The 20,837-nt window shown below is 39.6% G+C and overlaps 1 protein-coding gene across 1 annotated transcript; it reads left to right on the plus strand.

The window, feature by feature from the left end:
* The first annotated feature begins 345 nt into the window (after positions 1 to 345).
* On the plus strand, positions 346 to 4,807 carry LOC138158624 (GTP-binding nuclear protein Ran). The gene is made up of 7 exons (XM_069084759.1): positions 346 to 444; positions 1,159 to 1,204; positions 1,599 to 1,683; positions 1,767 to 1,892; positions 2,828 to 3,015; positions 3,381 to 3,551; positions 3,646 to 4,807. Exons 2-7 carry the CDS (start codon positions 1,169 to 1,171, stop codon positions 3,688 to 3,690), a joined length of 651 nt encoding a protein of 216 aa, XP_068940860.1. The 5' UTR covers positions 346 to 444; positions 1,159 to 1,168; the 3' UTR covers positions 3,691 to 4,807.
* Positions 4,808 to 20,837: the final 16,030 nt, after the last annotated feature.

The raw sequence follows: 20,837 nt of genomic DNA on the forward strand, positions 1-20,837 counted from the left end.
GCATGCGCAGGGAGGGCCTAAGGGCGGAGAGCGCGGTAAAAGACTTTCTGGGCGGGGTAGAAGGAATTAGAGGAGTCTGGAGTGTTCTCATTTGAGAGAACGCATGCGCCATAGTCAAGCCGCAGCGCTGCCGATAGCGTTGTAAAGACCAGGCGTCGGCGCGCTCCCGGCCTGTCAGTCCGTTTCTCTCTTCCCGCCCCCGTCCTCTATGCCCCGCCCTCTCTCCCTTTTTTGGGGGCAGCCGGTAACGTAACGTTGACTTGGGCGCGTGGCGCCTGGCGCACGTGGGGGCACGTTGCGCCGTTGCCCCGCCTCCTTCCCCTCCTCTCGGCCCCTCCCTATTCCGCGCGCGCGGCGGCGTCGGCTGCGTCTCCGGGTATTTGAATCGCGCTTCCGCCATCTTTCCATCGTTCAGTCAGGCGGAGACGGAGACGCTTCTGGAAGGTAGTGGCCGAGTGTGGCGCGGGGGGCTGGGCCCGGGCCGTGAAAGGGAGGTCGGGCAGCCGGGTGTTCGAGAGGAAGGCATCGAGGACCGCCGCCGAGAAGGAGGCGGCGCTGCGGGCCTCCCCCCGCCCTCCAGCCTCCTCCGAGGGGGGTGGGCGCCCGCGCCGGGCCGGGCCGGGCTTGGCGCGCTTTGTGTGAGGAAGCCCGGGCCGCGCAGGCCATGCGGAGGCCGAGGGCCATGAGGGAGCGGAGGCAGGGCCCGAGGGGTTGTGTCCGTGGGTGGGTACGGTGGGGGGGGGCGGCCTCGCCTCCCCTCCCTTCTCCCCTATCCCCTCTCGCCCCTCCCGCGCTGGGCCCCATGACCAGGCGGTTTTCCCGGGCCCAGCCCGACCTCCGCCGCCCCCTTTTGGCGCCCCCCGGAGACGCTCTGCGGCCCCCATCGGTTGAATGAACCCGAAACTCTGAGGGGAAAAAAAAAGGGCAGTCGCCATTAGCGCCTCATTCATCCCCCTCCTCCTCGCGTTCGCCGCCCCACGCGGGCGGGGGGAGGAGCTGCCGCCTGTGTCGCGGCCTGGGCCGGGGATGAATGGGCCGAGCAGGCCTGCCTGCCGGGCGTGGAGGGGGCGCTTTGTGGGACGGCCGGGCACGTGGCGGGGAGGGGGCGCCCGAACATGCGGCCGCGGCCTGAGGCCTGCTGTGCTTGTCTCTCCCCAGAACCATCGCGATGGCCGCCCAAGGAGAACCCCAAGTGCAGTTCAAAGTACGTAGGGGCCGCGCTGGGGGGCTGGGCCCGGGACAGGGCTGGGACGCCGGGTCTGCTCACTTACGTAATAGTCCGTATTCTGTAATTGTTTAGCTTCCGTACTGTAGTGAGGCTTTTTAATCCACCTCGTTATGATTTGCCAAATAGATATTGAAAAGAGCCGGGGGGTGATTTGGCTGGTGTAAAACGGTGTTAAGATGGACCCTGAAAACAGCCTGCTGTTGTGCAGTGGGTAACTTAACCCCTCCTAGCTCTCTGAGTCCACCCAGTGTGCATAGTGTGTGGGAATGGGTGTTAAAGAAGGCATGTGGGTGTATTGTTCATACATGGAATCAGGAGTGTTTATATATGTTTTTGAGAAGTCCACCTAAAATACTTTATTTTTCAACAGCTTGTGTTAGTTGGAGATGGAGGTACTGGAAAAACCACATTTGTAAAACGTCACTTGACTGGTGAATTCGAGAAGAAGTATGTAGGTATGTATGTTTCTTTCAGTTACCTGCACCAATTTCAGTAAAATAAAACCAATGAACTAAGTCAGAACCTTTCACTATTCCAGCCACGCTGGGTGTTGAGGTCCATCCTCTCGTGTTCCATACTAACAGAGGTCCTATTAAATTCAACGTATGGGATACAGCTGGCCAAGAGAAATTTGGTGGTCTGAGAGATGGTTATTACATCCAAGGTATGTTCTACAATTATTTTGCATGTTTTAGTATATCAGCTTTCTGTTACTGAAAGTCTCCTTAAGATTGACTTCTGGTTTTGGGGGAGCTACTCTATTTAATATTGGAGGACTGAGATTTGAATCTCAGCTGGTCTACTTGGACATAATCAAATCCAAACTGTTAGCTGATAGGTAGAATGAAAAGGGTTTATTTGAAGTTCCTTTTATTAATAAGATTTAATATCCCTATGATTGTTACAACAAGTAAAAAGAAACCTTCATGTTAGTCTGAGGTACTAAAGTTGTAGTCTAATTTTTCATTGCTTAGGCACATAACATTTAATGGAGTTGTTTTTAACAGGCAAATGTTGAGAAACTTTGATAGCTGAATTTATTTTTTTTAAATAGAAGGTATGGTATTAGTGTGCCTGGTAGTTACAAGAATCTTTGGACTGAAAAATGAATTTCTCTGACACTTAAAGGAACTGAAGTCTAGAGTGTTTAAGCCCCTTACCCTGGGGCTCCAATAACTAGCATTTCTGTAGAGTTTTTATGTTATTTAATTTTCATAACAACCATCTGAAGTTACTGCTCTATTAATATTAAATAATAATTAATTTATAATAAATAAAATACATATTAAATTAAATCCATTTTCTTCAAATGAGGAAGCTGAGACCTCAAGAAGCTAAGTGACTTGCCCAGGGTCTACACAGGTATGGGTAGTGCCTCAAGGCATGCCTCAGCATGATTCAGAGAGGACTCATTTTCCTGTCTTCCAAGTTCAACACTTGAACCACTATTCCCAAGTAGTTTGCTCAAGGTCATACAAAATTGCTGGTAGCAGAGTTCGAATACTAAGCAGTCTCCTGACTTATAGTTTCATCTAGCTTGTTATTTTCCAAATAAATTGTCTTTGTTATTCACTTAATATTCATTGAATTTCTTTGCAGCTCAGTGTGCCATTATAATGTTTGATGTAACATCAAGAGTTACTTACAAGAATGTACCTAACTGGCATAGAGATCTGGTACGAGTATGTGAAAATATCCCTATAGTGTTGTGTGGCAACAAAGTGGATATTAAGGACAGAAAAGTCAAGGCGAAATCAATTGTCTTCCACAGGAAGAAGAATCTCCAGGTATGTCTTTAAATTGGCTGTTTACTTAAGTGTAGGATTCATTGGCATATCTATATTCATGTGAAACAAGAATCTTATCGGGCAACATAAATAGCATTCAGGATAAATATTAAATAATCTATTTTTAGTGATTTGTGGAGTGTTTCTGTATTGGATTATTTGTATATTTTTACAACCTCTGCATGTTGTGTTCTCTACAAGGAAATAATAGACAAGTTTTAAATGAAATTTAAAGAATTTTAAAATTCCCTATTAGGGACAGCAAAAGAGCTTAACTGACAAACTCGTGTAGAATAGTCTGTCTGCCTGAGTATTGGCAAGTTACTAGTTTTTAAAACTGCATATATGTATATATTTCTTAACAGTACTATGATATCTCAGCCAAAAGTAATTACAACTTTGAGAAGCCCTTCCTTTGGCTTGCTAGAAAACTTATTGGAGATCCTAATTTGGAGTTTGTTGCCATGCCTGCTCTTGCACCTCCAGAGGTTGTCATGGACCCAGCACTGGCAGCACAGTATGAGCAGGACTTACAGGTATTGGTCATATTCCAGTCAATCAGACTCTGTTATGTACTTTATTTCCTTTCCTTCCTTGCTAAATTTATAACTTCTTAACCACTTATTCCAGATTGCTCAGACAACTGCGCTCCCTGATGAAGATGATGACCTGTAAGGGAATGAAGCTAGAGCCCAGCGTCAGAGGTCTAGTTTTATAGGCAACTGTCCTGTGATGTCAGTGGTGTAGCGTGTTTGCCACTTTATTATATAGCTGAGCAGAACATGTGCTTAATCTTTGGGATGCTGAAGGAAATGAATGGGCTTCGGAGTGAATGTAGCAGTTTAAAAAAATATAATTCATATTTTGGACCTGCATATTTAGCTGTTTTGGACCGCAATTACGTCCCCTTGAGTTTCAAATGTAAGACTGCTGCAGTCCCATCACAATATTCAGTGGTGAATCTTGTTTGTTACTGTCATTCCCATTCCCTTTTCGTTTAGATCATAATAAAGTTGTATTTCAAATATCTAAGCAAGTGAACTCATCCCTTGTTTACGACAAGCATTTTAAAACCTGTTTTGTAAGGTCTGTGGTAGATGTGTACCATGTTACTATTTAAATGGCCTTCACGTTTTTATGATTGGTTGTTTTAAAAATGTATTTCAAACATCATCAGTAAGATACATCTGAGTCATACATTTCACAACGTAAAGCTAGGGGCTGGACAGGTTAAAAACTTTGTGCTACTGTTAGATGACTGGTCACAGCTTGGTATTAAAATTAAGTGATGTGAGTATATATAATTTAGACAGTTAAGCTGAAAGTTTTCACACTAGCTAGTGTACTAAGGTGGCTTGTGGAAGAAGGGTGAAGTTGAAGAATAAAATAATCACATGAGTGTTGTACATTTTTCCTGTGTATGAGCTGTCAATAGAATAGAATTTTAATTTATGTGGATTGAGTATAAATTGAATGCAGCTTTTTAAAGACTATATTGCTTAACATACATGGGAATGGTAACCATGCTTTAAAAGGGTGGCTTGAGGTGATAAAAAAAAGCTAGACTCTGTTAACTTCAACTTTGATAAGCTTTAAATCCACTGTAGGCAAAGTATTCTTGTTGGGAAGAAAGCATATCAAGACAAAAGTCATTAAGCAGGTAATGCTGTGATGACCACCACCACCGGAATAGTGAGAAAATGGACCATATTCAGTGATGTCAATCTAAATTGAAGCCTTGGAATGAGTTTTGTATTTTGGGTTCTATAATAAAAGTGAAGCATTTAATTTATTTTTATTTTGCATGGTTTCTCCATTTTAGCAGTTGGTTTTCACTGGAGATGGGGCCCAGGGCAGTTGTATGTTATTCCCAGCCATATTAACTGAGAAGGGGGTTTCTAGGGAACTAGCTGATTGCCAATTACGTCTGCCTAAAGAAAAGCCATTTATAAACTGCCATGGAAAGTACATTTCTGAATCTTAAATTCACTTTGTGAATTTTAACCAGTAAATAGAGGTACACATCACACTTCCACATGACCTAAGACATCTTAAATGTGTGACTACAGCTAATTGCTGCTACTAGTGGAGGAAACTGGGTCATAGAAAACAAATGTTAACAGGCCAACAGTGTCCCCAAGAGCACTTAGAAATTCTTCATAGCTATTTTCCCTAACCCCCCCCCCCCCACCATGTGATCAGATGTCTAGTGTGAGGATGGATTACAAAGTCAAGATTAGTAAATCTATAGCATGGAATATTTTAATTTTCAGAAATATCGACATGTAAATAACTGCCAATGAAGTTAGAAAAAACTGCCAAAGATAAGAATTGAATTGAGGTGCTGCCTCATGGCTGGGGGGAGGTTGACATTTGGGCTCTGCTTAAAGTAAATTGGGCAGTTCGTGGTAGTCTAGTAAAAATAATGGGATAGTATTCTAACCTTTATGGCATGTTAAATACCTAACAGGTTCTGGGAATGCAATACAAAATGGTTACAAATTATTCCAGCAGGTCACAACATTTGAATGTGATAGAACCCAAGGGAGAATTGGTAAGGGGAGGAAGTCTGGGCATAGGCAGCCTCAGGGATTAGGAATGGAAGCAATTACTCTTCATTATTGGTTTGATTTTGCTTGGGGTGGGATTGGTAACATGGCAACATGGGACAGAGCAAAGTGTGCACGATAGGTAGGCTTAGTTTGAGACCTGCTAGCCAGTTAAGTTTTCATATACCCCACCAATTAGGGTGGCCCATCCTTAGGGCAGGGTTTAAAGTTAGAATGGTAAAGAATTAAATGTAAGTAAAACAGTGGAGTTTTTTAGTTCACAAGAAAGATTGATATTCTGAAGTACTTTGATTACGTGAATCCATTATAGTGATGTCACTGTAATACTCTATAAACCAGAGAATTTTTTAAGTGAGGAAATTGAGCTGTGACTGGAAAGGATATCTTGCCAATTGTTGGCGCTATGAAAGGTAAGTGATGTGCTCTTAATCTTGGCATCACCCACAAATGTAACCTTCATATTCAAGACTCCTGAAGTTCTTGACTAAAATATACTGGCTTCAATCTCTTGATCCCTTAATTTTATCCCAGGCCATTTCCACAGCACTAACCGCTCATATTGGACCCCTTGGTGAACCAATTGAACTCTATTTTTGAATTCCTAGGCCTCAACCTTTTTATATCATCAGTTAGAGCCAGCCAGCCTCAGCCATGTATCATTTCCACCATTTGTTCGCTTAGCCTACATATGAGTTGCTGAACAAAAATGGAGGGAATCGCTCAACTGTTGTTTGGGTCCACTATAGATGTCTTAGACAACCTCAGTTGGGTCCTTCCTGCTGTTAGGAAATCCTGCTATACCTCTATCAACTCATTCTCCACAGGCTCTCCCAAACAGCTCATAGCTCCTACCCCTGCTACTCATCCAAAAATCTTACCTAATGTTTTACAGAAAAATTGAGGTCATTTACCATTAGCTCCCTCTTCCCTTTTCCTCATTTCCTATCACTTGGTTGCCCTTTCTTGTCCCTCAACCCTCTCATGTGATAAGGTGACCCTACTCCTTATCAAGGTGAACCCCTCTTGTTCAAGTGAATTTGTTCCCCGCCCTTCCCCTGTTATCCCCATTCTCATTTATATTTTCTCTCTCCCTCTGTTGGATCCATTCCTACTGCCTACAAACATTCCCATGTCTCCATCCTGAAAAAACCATCACTTGATTCCTCTTCTGCCTTTTGTCTTAAGTTCCCCCCAAATCCATTAACATTAGGGGCCTCCACTTTCTTCTCAACCCCTTACAATCTTCCTTCAAACTATAAACTACCATGTCCAAAGTTATTAGTGATCTAGTTGCCAAATCCAATGGCTTTTTCTCAATCCTCATCTTTGATCTCTGCACCTTTTCACACTGTTGATCATGCTCTCTTCCTTAAGGACACCACTCCCTCCTGGTTCTCCTACCTATCTGAATGCTTCTCAGTCTCCTTTGCTGAATCCTCCTCTAGATCATGACTTTTAGTCATAGATGTTCCTCAGATTTCTGTCCTGGGTCCTCTTCTCTTCTCCCTCTATACTACTTCACTTGGTAATCTCATCAGCTCCCAATGAACTTAATTACCATCTCTATGCTGGTGATTCTCAAATCTTTCCTTCCCAAGTCTCTCCGCTGACATCTAATCTCTCATCTCAAAGTTGATGTCCAAGAGACATCTTAAACTCAATGTGTCCCCAAACCATCATCTCCCTCCTACCTTCCCTATTACTATTGAGGGCACCATCCTCCTTGCAGTGCCTCAGGCTCCCCACCTAGGAGTCATTCTGGGTGCCTCACCATCTCTTACCCCCATGTCTAAGCTGTTGCCAAGGCCTACTGATTTTACCTTTGCAACAGTGTAATGGGAATATAAATTTTTAAGATCTTCCCTGCCGCTAGGCTAAAGTGCACCAGGAGCCTGGGGTGGGAGGCTTATTTTTCAGTAGATACTTTTTGATTGGCCAGTGGGTCCAGAAGGTTGTTACATTCTCTGAGCCAGGAGCAGGCTATATGTAAACCCTGATTTGAGGCTTTGTTTTGGGGCTCACTTTGAGAAGTGTTCTGTGATTCGATGAGATGAAACTCTGGGAAGCTGTTGTTGAGAGTCCCTGGGCTTTGAAAAACCCAGATGTTGAAACCCAGATGTTGATTTGGTATGGATGTAATGGTTGGACAGTTTGGAAACTGTCTACTTGATCTGTTTCTCTTTCTTGATAATTCTGTCTGTGTATTCTGAAGTTAGGGGTTTTACCTTTTTCCCCGGAACTAGGTAAACGATACATATTTGACTGATTAAGGTAAGCTTGTTAACCTATTTTGAGTTGCTTTCCTTTATCAAAGCAGATCTAAGAACCTGTGTTGGCAGCCAACCTGGGGACGCTGGGGTGCTTGCTGATACAAACAGCTCTTTGAGTCGGCCTCCTCTCCTGACACTGCCTCCTCTCTAGCGCAGACTCTCATCACCTCATTCCTGGACTACTGAAATAACCTGCTGATGGGTCAATTGCCTCATGCCTCTCCCTACTCCAATCCATTCTCCATTCATACACTAAAGTGATTTTCCTAAACCAGATCAGATCATATTTCCTTTCCTACTCATAAACTCCAGTAACTCCCTATTGCCTCCAGGAACAAGTGCAAAATCCTATTTGTCATTCAAAGCCCCTTCCTACCTTTTCAATCTTCTTACACCTTACTCCCTGATTTGTACTCTTCCAATCCAGTGACACTGGCCTTCTGGCTGTTCCTCCAAGAAAATACTCCAGCTCTTGGACCTGGGGATTTTCTCTGGCTATTCCCCAAGCCTGGAACACCCTCTTTCCTCTGCTCCGCTACTGACACTGCCCCCTGCCCCCCACCCCCATTTCCTTTAAGTCCCAATTAAAAGCCCACCTTCTATAGGAAGCTTCCCTAACCAATCAATTGCATCTTTTCCCCCTATTAATTATTTCCTATTTATCTTAGCTTGCATTTTATCTATTCTATTAGACAGTAAACTCCTTGAGGGCAAGGACTATCTTTTGCCTCTTTGTATCCCCAGCACTTAGCACTGTTTCTGGCACTGAGTAGGTACTTAGTAAATGTTTACTGAATGAATTAATACCATTTATAGACTAGCATATTAAGCTTGCTTTCTATTTTGACTTTCTCAGTTTAGTTTGCACAGTCATAAATTTGACTGTCTCTTTAGTTCCATATTTGCATATCCAACAAAAAAATTTCAAGGGACTAGCAAATCTCAATTTTAGCCAAAGAATGTTCTCTTGTGCCAATGAGGACAAAAGGGAAATTCACTTAATTTGTTCATCTTTCCTCTCCACCCTACCCCGCCCCCCCCCCCCAGGGGAGAAAAAGTTTGGTGTCTGCTTAGGGTGTTGTGGTTGTTTTTAAAGGGTTAAATTCAGGTATTTAAAACAGAAGAAATATGAATATATTTGAATAACCTAGTAGATTCTTTATCCTTTTCTGGCCATTCTCTGGGTTACCAACCATAGAATTTCATTTAATTTTTATTTCTGAATTCTGCAATTTATTGAAACAATTTTTCTATCTACAAGTGCCCTCAAAATAGAAAGCCACTATATTAAGGACAATAGAGCTGTACAAAGAAAGGATTACTGCCTTCAATTTACTGTGGAAGTAATCTCACCCATACCTCAGCAAATGGTTGCATAGTTAACTAGAATTGTAGAAAGATATATGCTTAAGTACAGATGGTGGTTGGTTGTTAACTGAAGTGAATAAAAACTAGGTGGTATTAGTTCCCAGAAGAGGGACTTTGGAGGGATGAATGGAAAAGCATTTATTAGATATGTGCAGTGAGGTGACAGTTATAAGAGTGAGAGCCCCTCTCCTCAAGGAACTTGTTTCTTGGAGATGTTGGGGACATGTGTAGGGAAGTTGTGACTTGGGGAGTACCTTTTGATTGGGAAAGTCACAGGGAAGGAGTGGAGTAATGGGACATTTGCCTTTCCAGACACACTTGTAAATTGATTTACTATTCCCTGAGTAGGAGATGGAAATGAGATCTGGGAAAGGGTGATAGCATAGCAAAAAGAAGGGAAGAATAGCATTGAAAAAGTTCCTATTATGTGCCAGGTACAGTGATAGGTACTTACCTTACAAATATCTTATTTCATCCTCATAACCCTGGGAGGTAGGTGCTATTATGAGCCCCATTTTACAGATGGGGAAACTGAGGCAAGCTGAAGTGAAGTGGGTAACACAGGAATCATCTGAAACTAGATTTGCACACGTCTCACTAACTCCTGGTTCTTTCCCTTGAGCGATGCAGCTTCCTTGAGCGGGGAAACTCAAAGGACAGCAATGAGTTTTATAGTTGAGTGTTTTCAAAGTGCATATATATGAAAGAAACCAGTGAAAGAGATACTTTGGGTTTTAGACCAGGAGATGTGGAAAGCAAGTTTAAAGTTTAGGTACTAAATTTCGACAAACTTTTTAAGCATGTAAATATCAAAAACATTACTAAGTGGGGTCAAAGAATAATAAGGCATAGCACCTACCACAAGTTGCTTACAACAAAGGGAATTTTAAGACAGTGCATAAATATCATACATGCTATTCTTTTTTTTTTTTTTTTTGCATTTTTTGGAGGGGAAGGGAGGGCAATTAGGGTTAAGTGACTTGCCCAAGGTCACACGGCTAGTGTTAAATGTCTAAGGTCAAATTTGAACTCAGATCCTTCTGACTCCTGGGCCAGTACTCTATTCATTGAGCCACCTAGCCACCCCAATATACATGTTATTCTTGTTTGTCTTTTTTTTCCAAGAGGACCAAGTCAATGTCTTGATTTTCCAGTGAATTGGATTTAAATGAGGCAGAGTTGCACAAAGTAATCTGCCTCACTCTCTCCTCCACAGTCCAGTGGCAAGACAAAAGTCAGGATGACTGGAGATGTGGGGATGACCTTGGGGTCTTTGATGTCTGACCAAGCTCTAAGTGTTCCATAGCACCTACTTCAGCTGCCTTCATGGAATAAATTGTTTTCATTTGCCCATTCTGCCTAGGGGGAAGTCTTCACATACTTGAGGTAGACATCTTCCTAACTCACTGATGGATTTGAGGCCTGTCAGTTACCCTCAACTTAGTTTAACCCATCTATGGGGTTTTGCCAGGATGTGCCCCCTGGGCAAGTTACATCTTCTTGGAACCACAGATGACCCCAGTTGAACACCAAAAGGCATATGAACAGCACCTAAAAAGGGATCAGCAAGTCCTCACACCAGAAGAGCTAGTCCTCCCTTAACAACACCACACACCCTGTTATATCACATAAAAGATACGCAAAAGAGTTCTTACAATGGAGAGGAAGGTGGGCAGCGCTTAAATATTACTGTTATTGGAATTGGTTCAAAGAATGAATAACACACTCAACTGGGTGTAGAACTCTACCTTACCCTATAGGGAAGTAGAAGGGTAGGGGAATAAAAGGAGGGGAAGGGCTGATAGAAGAGAAAGTGGTTTGGGAGGTAGTGGTCAGAAGCAAGACACTTTTGAGGAGGGACAGGGTGAAAGGAAAGAGAGAAAAGGATAAACAAGGAGAAAAAGCAGGATGGAGGGAAATAAAACTAGTAATCATAGCTATGAATGTGAATGGGACAAACTCATCCACAAAAATGGGAGCAGATAGCAGAGTGAATTAAAAATCAGAATCTTACAATATGTTATTTACAAGAAACTCACTTGAAGCAGAGACAGCAGTCAGAGTAAAAGTAAAAAGCTAGAGGAGAATTAATTATGCTTCAGCTGAAGCAAAAAAAAAAGAGTAGTAGCAATTATGATCTCAGACAAAGCAAAAGAAAAAAAGATATCTTTTTCTTTTTTTTAAAGCAATTGGGGTTAAGTAACTTGCTCAAGGTTACACAGCCAGGTGTTTCTGGGTGGGTGCTAAGTGTCTGAGCCCAGGATTTGATCTCCAGGTCATCCTGACACTGGAGCCGGTGCTCTTACTCGCTGTGCTACCTGGCTGCCCCTGAAAAAAAGATATCTAATTAAAAGAATTAAGCAGGGAAATTAAATTTTGCTAAAAGATACCATAGACAATGAAATAGCATCAGTACTAAATGTATATGCAACAAGTGGCATAGTTTCCAAATTCTTAAAAGAAAATTAAATAAGCTACAGAAGAAAATAGATAGTAGAACCATACTAGTGGGGGGGGCACCCCAACTTGCCCATTTCAGAACTGGATAAATCTAAGCAGAAAATAAACAAGAATGAAGTTAAAGAAATGAATAGAACTTTAGAAAAGTTACATATGATAGATCTCTGGAGAGAAAATTGAATAGGAATAGAAGGGAATATACCTTTTTCTCATAGTCTCTATGGTGTTTTACTACTCTGTATTGTGTACCTAATCTGTTCCACTGATCCAGATTTCTTAGCTATTTCTTAGCCAGTACAAGATTCTTTTGATGATTATTGTTTTATAATATAGTTTGAGATCTGGTATTGCAAGGTCACCTTCTTTCACATTTTAAAAATTAATTCCCTTGATATTCTTGACCTTTTGTTCTTCCAGATGTATTTTGTTATTTTTTTTCTAGCCATATATAAAATAATTTTGGGAGTTTTGTATGACACTGAATGAGTAAATTAATTTAGGTAGAGTTATCATTTTTATTTATGTCTCAGCCCTATCCATGAGGGTGTAAAGCCAAGAATGTGCAGAGGACTGCTGCTGTGAATAGCTCCAAGGTTCTGATTACATAGAATAGTGAACTCACTATTTATTCAGTAATAAACTAAGACAAAACATCGACAGAAACCAAAGTACAGCATTCACAATGTTATGATATAACTTATCACTAAAGTGGCCACATAGTTTTCACCAAAGCAGACACATAATTTTAAACAAAAGATATCATTCAGTAAGTCCTTAACTCAGTCACCCTTAAGGAGGAAGCCTCCTTAAGGGACACAAAGTACAAATTTCAAAGTTCTTCACCCCTAGGCCACAGTAAATCATGATCTTCTCAGTCAGCATCAAGTACGCAAGGAGAGATCTTTTACATCTTGACTTGGGGCTGGCTTCCAAATTCCATGGTTCCTTTTCCATGGGTCCAGCTCCTGCCTGAATCTACCCAATTGTCACCTGGATTCACAGGTAGGTAGCTCTCAGCTACTCCTCCATCTCCCTGTCCAGTTCCTCGTCCAGTTCCTAGTCCAGTTCCTGTTTCATACTGAAACTCACAGTGTCCAGTCCACCTCAAGTCTTTCACAGTTTCTGTTTCTGGGAAGACAGAGCTTTAACAGAGCCAAAACAATATTCATGAACATTGCTGGCACCGTCATCTATTCACTTTCTTCCTGTGAAATCAACATAGAACCACAAACAAAGTCTGAGAACTCAACACAAATTGTAAGTATAGTCCCAGGACTTTCTGAAACCCTCCTCCAGGACTTCTCTAAACAGACAACAAGAAAATCCTCTTTCAGGGCTTCTGTACAAAGCATTACAAACACAAATCAACACAGACAGAACAGACATACAGAGTGCCTCCTTACTACAAGTTTTCTCCTTTTTGACTCTGCCACCACAAGAGTTCCCTTCTTAGTTCTGCTCTTTCCTAGCTTGGGCTTCTCCTTATATATTGTCATTAGCTCCTCCCTGTTCTGCCCCTTCCTGTTACATCAGCAAGTTCCTCCCACTGTGGGGTTCACAAGGTCTGTTTCTTAACAAAGACTTGATATAATCAGGGCAAAGATCAAAGACACTTGAATTCCAACAAGGTGCTAAATACTAAAGTAGCTGAAACAAGGAGCTAAGTACTTCTTTGTTGCCATTACAAAGGGGCAGCTAGGTGTCAGAGTGGGTAGAGTGCTAGCCCTGGAGTTGGGAAGACTCATCTTCCTATGTTCAAATATGGTTTCAGACACTTCCTAGCTGGGTAAGTCACTTAACCTTGTTTGCCTTAGTTTCCTCATCTGTAAAATGAGCTGCAGAAAGAAATGGCAAACCACTCTAGTATCTTTGCCAACATAACCCCAACTGGGGTCATGAAGAATCAAACATGAGTGAAATGATTGAACAACAAAAAAACCTATCCATGAGCAATTAATGTTTTTCTAATTGTTCAGATATGATTTTGTGTGGAAAGTGTTTTGTAATTGTGTTTGTTTAGCTCCTCTTGGCAGTTAGAGTCCCAAGTATTTTATATTGTCCACAGTTTTTTTTTTTTTTGGTTTGTTTTGTTTTTATTTTTTCCAATTTATTTATTTGTTTTTAGTTATCAACATTCATTTCCACAAGATTTTGAGTTACAAATTTTTCTCCCTATCTTTCCCCTACCCCACCCCCAAAATAGTGAGCATACTGAATACCCCCTCCCCCAATCTGTTCTCTCCTATATCCTGCCTCACCCCCCCCCCTCAACTTTCTAGTAGGGTAAAATGGATTTCTATGCCCCAGTGCCTGTATATATTATTTCCCAGTTGCATGTAAAAAGCAATTTTTAATCAAAAAACATTTATTTTTAAAACTTTGAATTACAGATTTTTTCCCTTCTTCACTCTTTACCCATCCCTACTGGGAAGATAAGCAATTCACTATAGATTGTACATGTGTAATCACGCAAAACATTTCCATAGTAGTTATATTGTGAAAGACTAACTGTAATTCCCTTCATCCTATTCCATCCCCCACTTATTCTATTTTCTCCTTTCACCCTGTCTGTTTTCAAAAGTGTTTGATTCTAATTACCCTCTCCCCTAATCTGCCCTCCCTTCTATTATCCCATTCCCCCTTATTTTCCTATAGGGTAAGATACCCAACTGAGTGTGTATGGTATTCCCTCCTTAAACCAAATTCAAGGAGAGTAAGGTTGACCCATTCCCTTTCACCTTCTTGCTCTTCCCCCTCCATTGTAGCAGTTTTCTCTTGCTTCTTTTATATGAGATAATTTACCCTAATGTAACTCTCCCTTTCTCCTTCTCCCAATATGTTCCTCTCTCACCTCTTAATTTTAATTTTTAGATACCGTTCCTTCATATTCAACTCATCCTGTTCCCTCTATGTATACATGTACATACATATGCTCTCACTCACATATATATTTATACACACATACACCCTCCTATACATACATATATATGTATGTATACATATATATTCCCTTCAACTATCCTCATACTGAGAAAAATCTTATGAGTTACAATTATCGTTTTTCCAAGTAGGAATATAAATAGTTCAACTTTAATAATTTCCTTATGATTTCTTTTTCCTGTTTACCTTCTCATGCTTCTCTTGATTCTTGTATGTGACAGTCAAATTTTCTGTTCAGCTCTGGTTTTTTCATCAAGAATGCTTGAAAGTCCTCTATTTCTTTAAATGACCATAGTTTTCCCTGTAGCAATATACTCAGTTTTGCTGGGTAGGTAATTCTTGGTTTTAGTCCTAGCTCCATTGACTCTGGAATATCATGTTCCAAGCCCCTTGATCCCTTAATGTAGAAGCTGCTAGGTCTTGTATTATCCTAATTGTGTTTCCACAATACTCAAATTGTTTTTTCCTGACTGCTTGCAGTATTTTCTCCTTGACCTGGGAACTCTGGAATTTGGCTATAATATTCCTAGGGGTTTTCTTTTTGGGATTTTTTTTCAAGAGGTGATAGGTGAATTCTTTTAATGTCCATTTTGCCCTCTGGTTCTAGAATATCAGGGCAATTTTGCTTGATAATTTCTTGAAAGATGGTGTCTAGGCTCTCTTTTTGATCATGGCTTTCAGGTAGCCCAATAATTTTAAAATTATCTCTCCTGGATCTATTTTCCAGGTCAATGATTTTTCCAATGAGATATTTCACATTGTCTTCTACTTTTTCATTTGTTTGGATCTGTTAGTATCTTGATTTCTCATAAAGTCATTGGCTTCCAACTGCTCCAATCTAATTTTGAAGGAGTTATTCTCTTCAGTGACTTTTTGTAATTCCTTTTCCATCTGTCAAATTCAGCTTTTTAAAGCATTCTTCTTCTCTTTGGATTTTTGGGCCTCTTTTGCCATTTGAATTAATCTAATTTTTTTTGTTAGTCTTTTTTAAGGTGTTAGTTTCTTCGGTGTATTTTTGGGCCTCCTTTAGCAGGTTGTTGACTCACTTTTCATGATTTTCTTGCATCATTCTCATTCCTCTTCCCAATTTTTCCTCTACTTCTCATGCTTGATTTTCAAAATCATTGTTTTTTTCCCCCTTTTTTGGAGGTATTTATTAATTTGTTTATTTTTAGTTTATAAGATTCATTACCACAATTCCTTGATTTTCAAATTTTCTCTCCCTCCCCTCTCTCCCTGCCCCCCCCCCATAGCAGTATACAATCAAGTATAGTATCTGCAAATACTTTCACATTAGGCATTAGTCAGGTTACAAAGAAGGATTGTTTCAGATGGAATGAAGAATGGGAAAGAGGAAACAAAACCAAACAAGAAAAAGAAAAAGGGCAGGTAGTTTGCTTCAATCTGGGTTCAAACTCAGTTCTTTCTCTGGATGTAAACATCTCTCGCCATCATGAGCCTTTTGGGGTTGACTTATGACTCTGGATTGCTGAGAAGAGTCCAGTTTATCAAAGTTGGTCATCACACATACGTTGTGTCTGTAATTGTGTACAAGTTCCTCCTGGCTCTACTCTTCTCACTCAGCATCAGATCGTATAAGCCTCTCCTGGTAAATATGAAGTCCATCTGCTCCTCGTTTCTTATTGCACAATAGTATTCCATAACATGCATATACCACAACTTGTTCAGCCATTCCCCAATTGATGGGCACCCCCTTAATTTCCAATTCTTTGCTACCACAAAAAGAGCTGCTATAAATATTTTTGTACATATGGGTCTATTTCCCACTTCTATTATCTCTTTGGGATACAACCCTAGAAGCGGTATTGCTGGGTCAAAGGTTATGAAATTATTTATAGCCCTTTGGGAATAATTCCAGATTGCTTTCCTGAATTTGGATCAGTTCACAACTCCACCAGCAATGCATTAGTATTCTAATTTGTCCACATACTCTCCAGCATTTGTCATTTTCCTGTTTTATCATCTTAGTCAATCTGACCGGTGAGATGTGGTACCTCAGAGTTGCTTTGATTTGCATTTCTCTAAGAGCATTTTTTCATATGCTTATAAATATCTTTAATTTCTTCCTCTGTAAACTGCCTGTTCGTATCCTTTGACCATTTATCAATTGGGGAATGACTTGTATTCTTATAGATTTGACTCAATTCTCTGTATATTTTAGAAATGAGTCCTTTATCAGAGACATAGGTTGTAAAAATTCTTTCCCAATTTTCCACTTTCCTCCTAATCCTGGTTGCATTGGCTTTGTTTGTACAGAAGCTTTTCAAATTAATGTAATCAAAATTATCCATATTGCATTTTCTAATGCTCTCTAATTCTTGTTTGGTCATAAAGTCTTCCCTTCTCCACAAATCTGACAGGTAAACTATTCCTTGCTTTCCCAGATTGCTTAGAGTATCAGCCTTTATATCTAGATCATGCACCCATTTAGACTTGATTTTGGTATATGATGTTAGATAATGGTCTATGCCCAACTTCTGCCATACTATATTCCAATTTTCCCAGCAGTTTTTGTCAAATAGTGAGTTCTTGTCCCAAAAACTGGGGTCTTTGGGTTTATCAAACAGTAGATTGCTATAGTCATTGACTGCTGAATCTCGTGTACCCAATCTATTCCATTGATCCACTACTGTATTCCTCAGCCAGTACCAAGTAGTTTTGAGGACTGCTGCTTTATAGAGTACAGATTAAAATCTGGTATAGCTAGTCCACCATCCCTAGCATTTCTTTTCATTAATTCCCTTGATATTCTGGACCTTTTGTTCTTCCAAATGAATTTTGTTACTAATTTTCCTAGCTCTATAAGGTAGTTTTTTGGTAAACTGATTGGTATGGCACTAAATATATAATTTAATTTAGGTAAAATTGTCATTTTTATTATATTAGCTTGACCCAGCCATGAGCAATCGATGTCTTTCCAATTAGTTAGATCTGACTTTATATGTGTGAAGAGTGTTTTGTAGTTGTGTTCATATAGGTCTTGGGTTTGTTTTGGCAGGTAGATGCCCAAATATTTTATAATGTCAATAGTAACTTTAATTGGGATTTCTCTTTCTATCTCTTGCTGTTGAATTTCATTAGAAATATACAGGAATGCTGAGGATTTATGTGGGTTTATTTTATATCCTGCAACTTTGCCAAATTTATTTATTGTCTCAAGTAGTTTTTTACTTCATTCTCTAGGATTCTCTAAGTATATCATCATATCATCTGTAAAGAGGGATAGCTTGGTCTCCTCTTTGCCTAATTTGATTCTTTTGATTTCTTTTTCTTCTCTAATTGCTACTGCTAACATTTCTAGTATCAGATTGAATAAGAGGGGTGATAGTGGACATCCTTGTTTCACCCCTGATCTTACTGGAAATGCTTTTAGCTTCTCCCCATTATATATAATACTTGCTGATGGCTTTAAATAGATGCTACTTATTATTTTAATGAAGGCTCCATTTATTCCTATTCTTTCTAGTGTTTTTAATAAGAATGGATGTTGTATTTTTTCAAAAGCCTTTTATGCATCTATTGAGATAATCATGTGGTTTTTGCTAGTTTCATTGTTGATATGATCAATTATACTGATGGTTTTCCTAATATTAAACCATCCTTGCATTCCTGGAATAAATCCTACCTGTTCAAAGTGTATTGTTCTTGTGATAAGTTGCTGTAGTCTTTTTGCTAATATTTTATTTAAATTTTTTGCATCTATATTCATGAGGAAGATTGGTCTATAATTTTCTTTCTCTGTTTTATCTCTTCCTGATTTAGATATCGGTACCATATTTGTTTCATAAAAAGAATTTGGTAGGACTCCTTCTTCACTAATTTTCCTGAATAGTTTGTAGAGTATTGGAATCAATTGTTCTTTAAATGTTTGATAGAATTCACTAGTAAATCCATCTGGCCTGGAGATTTTTTCCTAGGGAGTTCACTGATGACTTGTTTGATTTCTTTTTCTGAGATGGGGTTATTTAAGTAATTTACTTCCTTATCAGTTAATTTGGGCAACCTATATTTTTGTGAATATTCATCCATTTCACTAAGATTGTCAAATTTATGTGCATACAACTGGGCAAAATAATTCCTAATTATTGTTTTAATTTCCTCTTCATTGGTGGTAGGTTCACCCTTTTCATTTTTGATACACATAATTTGGTTTTCTTCTTTCTTTTTTTTATCATATTGACTAAAGGTCTGTCAATTTTATTGTGTTTTTTTTTTTTATAAAATCAGCTCTTAGTTTTATTTATTAATTCAATAGTTTTCTTAATTTAAATTTTATTAATCTCTCCTTTGGTTTTCAGTATTTCTAATTTAGTATTTAATTGGGGATTTTCAATTTGTTTTTTTCTAGCTTTTTCAATTGCATGCTCAATTCATTGACCTCCCTTTTCTCTAATTTATTCATGTATGCACTCAGGGATATAAAACTTCCCCTAAGAACTGCCTTTTCTGCATCCCACAAATTTTGGTAAGTTGTCTCATTATTGTCATTCTCTTGAATGAAGTTACTGATTGTTTCTATGATTTTTTGTTTGACCCACTCATTCTTTAGGATTAAATTGTTTAGTTTCCAATTAGTTTTTAGTCTGTCTTTCCATGGCCCTTTATTGCATATGATTTTTATTGCATCCTGATCTGAGAATAATGCATTTATTATTTCTGCCTTTCTGTACTGAATTGTGACATTTTAATGTCCTAGTACATGGTCAATTTTTTTGTATGTGCCATGTACCACTGAGAAGATGGTATATTCCTTTTTATCCCCATTCAGTTTTCTCCAGAGATCTATTATACCTACCTGCTCTAAAATTCTATTCACCTCCTTAACTTCTTTCCTGTTTATTTTGAGGTTGGATTTATCAAGGTCAGAGAGGGAGATTAAGGTCTCCCACTAGTATAGTTTTGCTATCTATTTCTTCCTTGAATTCCCTTACCTTCTCCTCTAGGAATTTGGATGCTGTACCACTTAGTGCATATATTTTAAATAATGATATTGCTTCATTCTTGATGGTGCCTTTTAGCAGGATATAGTTTCCTTCCTAATCTCTTTTAATTAGATCAATTTTTGCTTTTGCTTTATCTGAGATAAGGATTGCTACCCCTGCTTTTTTTACTTTAGCTGAGGCATGATATATTTTACTCCAGCCTTTTACCTTTACCCTTTGTGTATCCCTCTGTTTCAGATGTGTTTCTTGTAAACAGCATATTGTAGGATTATGATTTTTAATCCATTCTGCTATCCTCCTCCATTTTATGGGAGAATTCATTCTATTCACATTTACAGTTATGATTATTATCTGTTTCTTTCCCTCCATCCTATTCCTTCCCCTGTTAATGCTTATATTTTTTCTCCCCTTCTCCCTTGTCCTCCTTAATAGTTTTCCTTTTGACCACCGCCTCCCTCAGTATTCCCTTATCAGTTTCCCTCCTTTTTCCTCCCCTTCCCCCTTACTTCTTCCCTCCCTACTAACCACGCCCCCCTTTCATAGCCCTTTCCCCCTCCTACTGCCTGTAGGATATTTTTATACTTAATGAAGTATGACAGGAACAAATCAGTGGGGAGATGGTTTATGAAATGGTAATGAGAGCAATATCAGTGGTGGTGGGGATCTAATGGATTAAATATGAGAGATTGGAGTGGTTGAAGGGACACTTTTGGATGTGGGTAGGTAAGTAAAGATAGTCATCAAAGATGATTCCCAGATTTCATTCAAGCCTGGAAACTTTGGTGCAGAAACAGGATGAATATATTTGTATTAGATGATGAATTTTTATATATTGGGCTTGAGTTGCTAGGGGATGTACAGCTGGAGATCCCTGCAAGTTAATTAGGAATGTGGGCCTGAAACTCAGATGTTAGCGTCATCTGCCCTCAGTGCAGAAAAGAAGCCAAGGACCAGAGAGTTTTTTAAATAATATTTTATTTCCCCCCAAATTACATGTTAAAACAATTTTTAAAACATTTTTTACAAAAAGTTTTGAGTTCCAAATTCTATCTTTTTCCTCCCTTCCTCCCCTCCTCTCTCCCTGAGACAGCAGATCAGAGATTTTAAGATTTTCTGCACTTAGGGGACAGGTGGTAACTGATATGATCTATTCTAGTCAGTTGCCAAATGTCATTGCTTCTGCTTCTACATCTATTATCCCTTCCCCTTTCATTGCTGCCACTGCCACCCTGATATCTTCCATCACTCCC

The sequence above is a fragment of the Petaurus breviceps genome, unplaced genomic scaffold, assembly GCF_028583685.1.
Source record: "Petaurus breviceps papuanus isolate PSGF00001 unplaced genomic scaffold, PetGlider_PUasm1.0 101, whole genome shotgun sequence".
NCBI lineage: Eukaryota > Metazoa > Chordata > Mammalia > Diprotodontia > Petauridae > Petaurus > Petaurus breviceps.

Bases quoted from the DNA above. Each gene is read 5' to 3' on its own strand.
- LOC138158624 (XM_069084759.1), top strand. From the start codon at position 1,169: ATGGCCGCCCAAGGAGAACCCCAAGTGCAGTTCAAA. The intron at 1,684-1,766 runs GTATGTATGTTT...TCACTATTCCAG, and splicing joins ATTCGAGAAGAAGTATGTAG to CCACGCTGGGTGTTGAGGTC. The intron at 3,016-3,380 runs GTATGTCTTTAA...ATTTCTTAACAG, and splicing joins ACAGGAAGAAGAATCTCCAG to TACTATGATATCTCAGCCAA.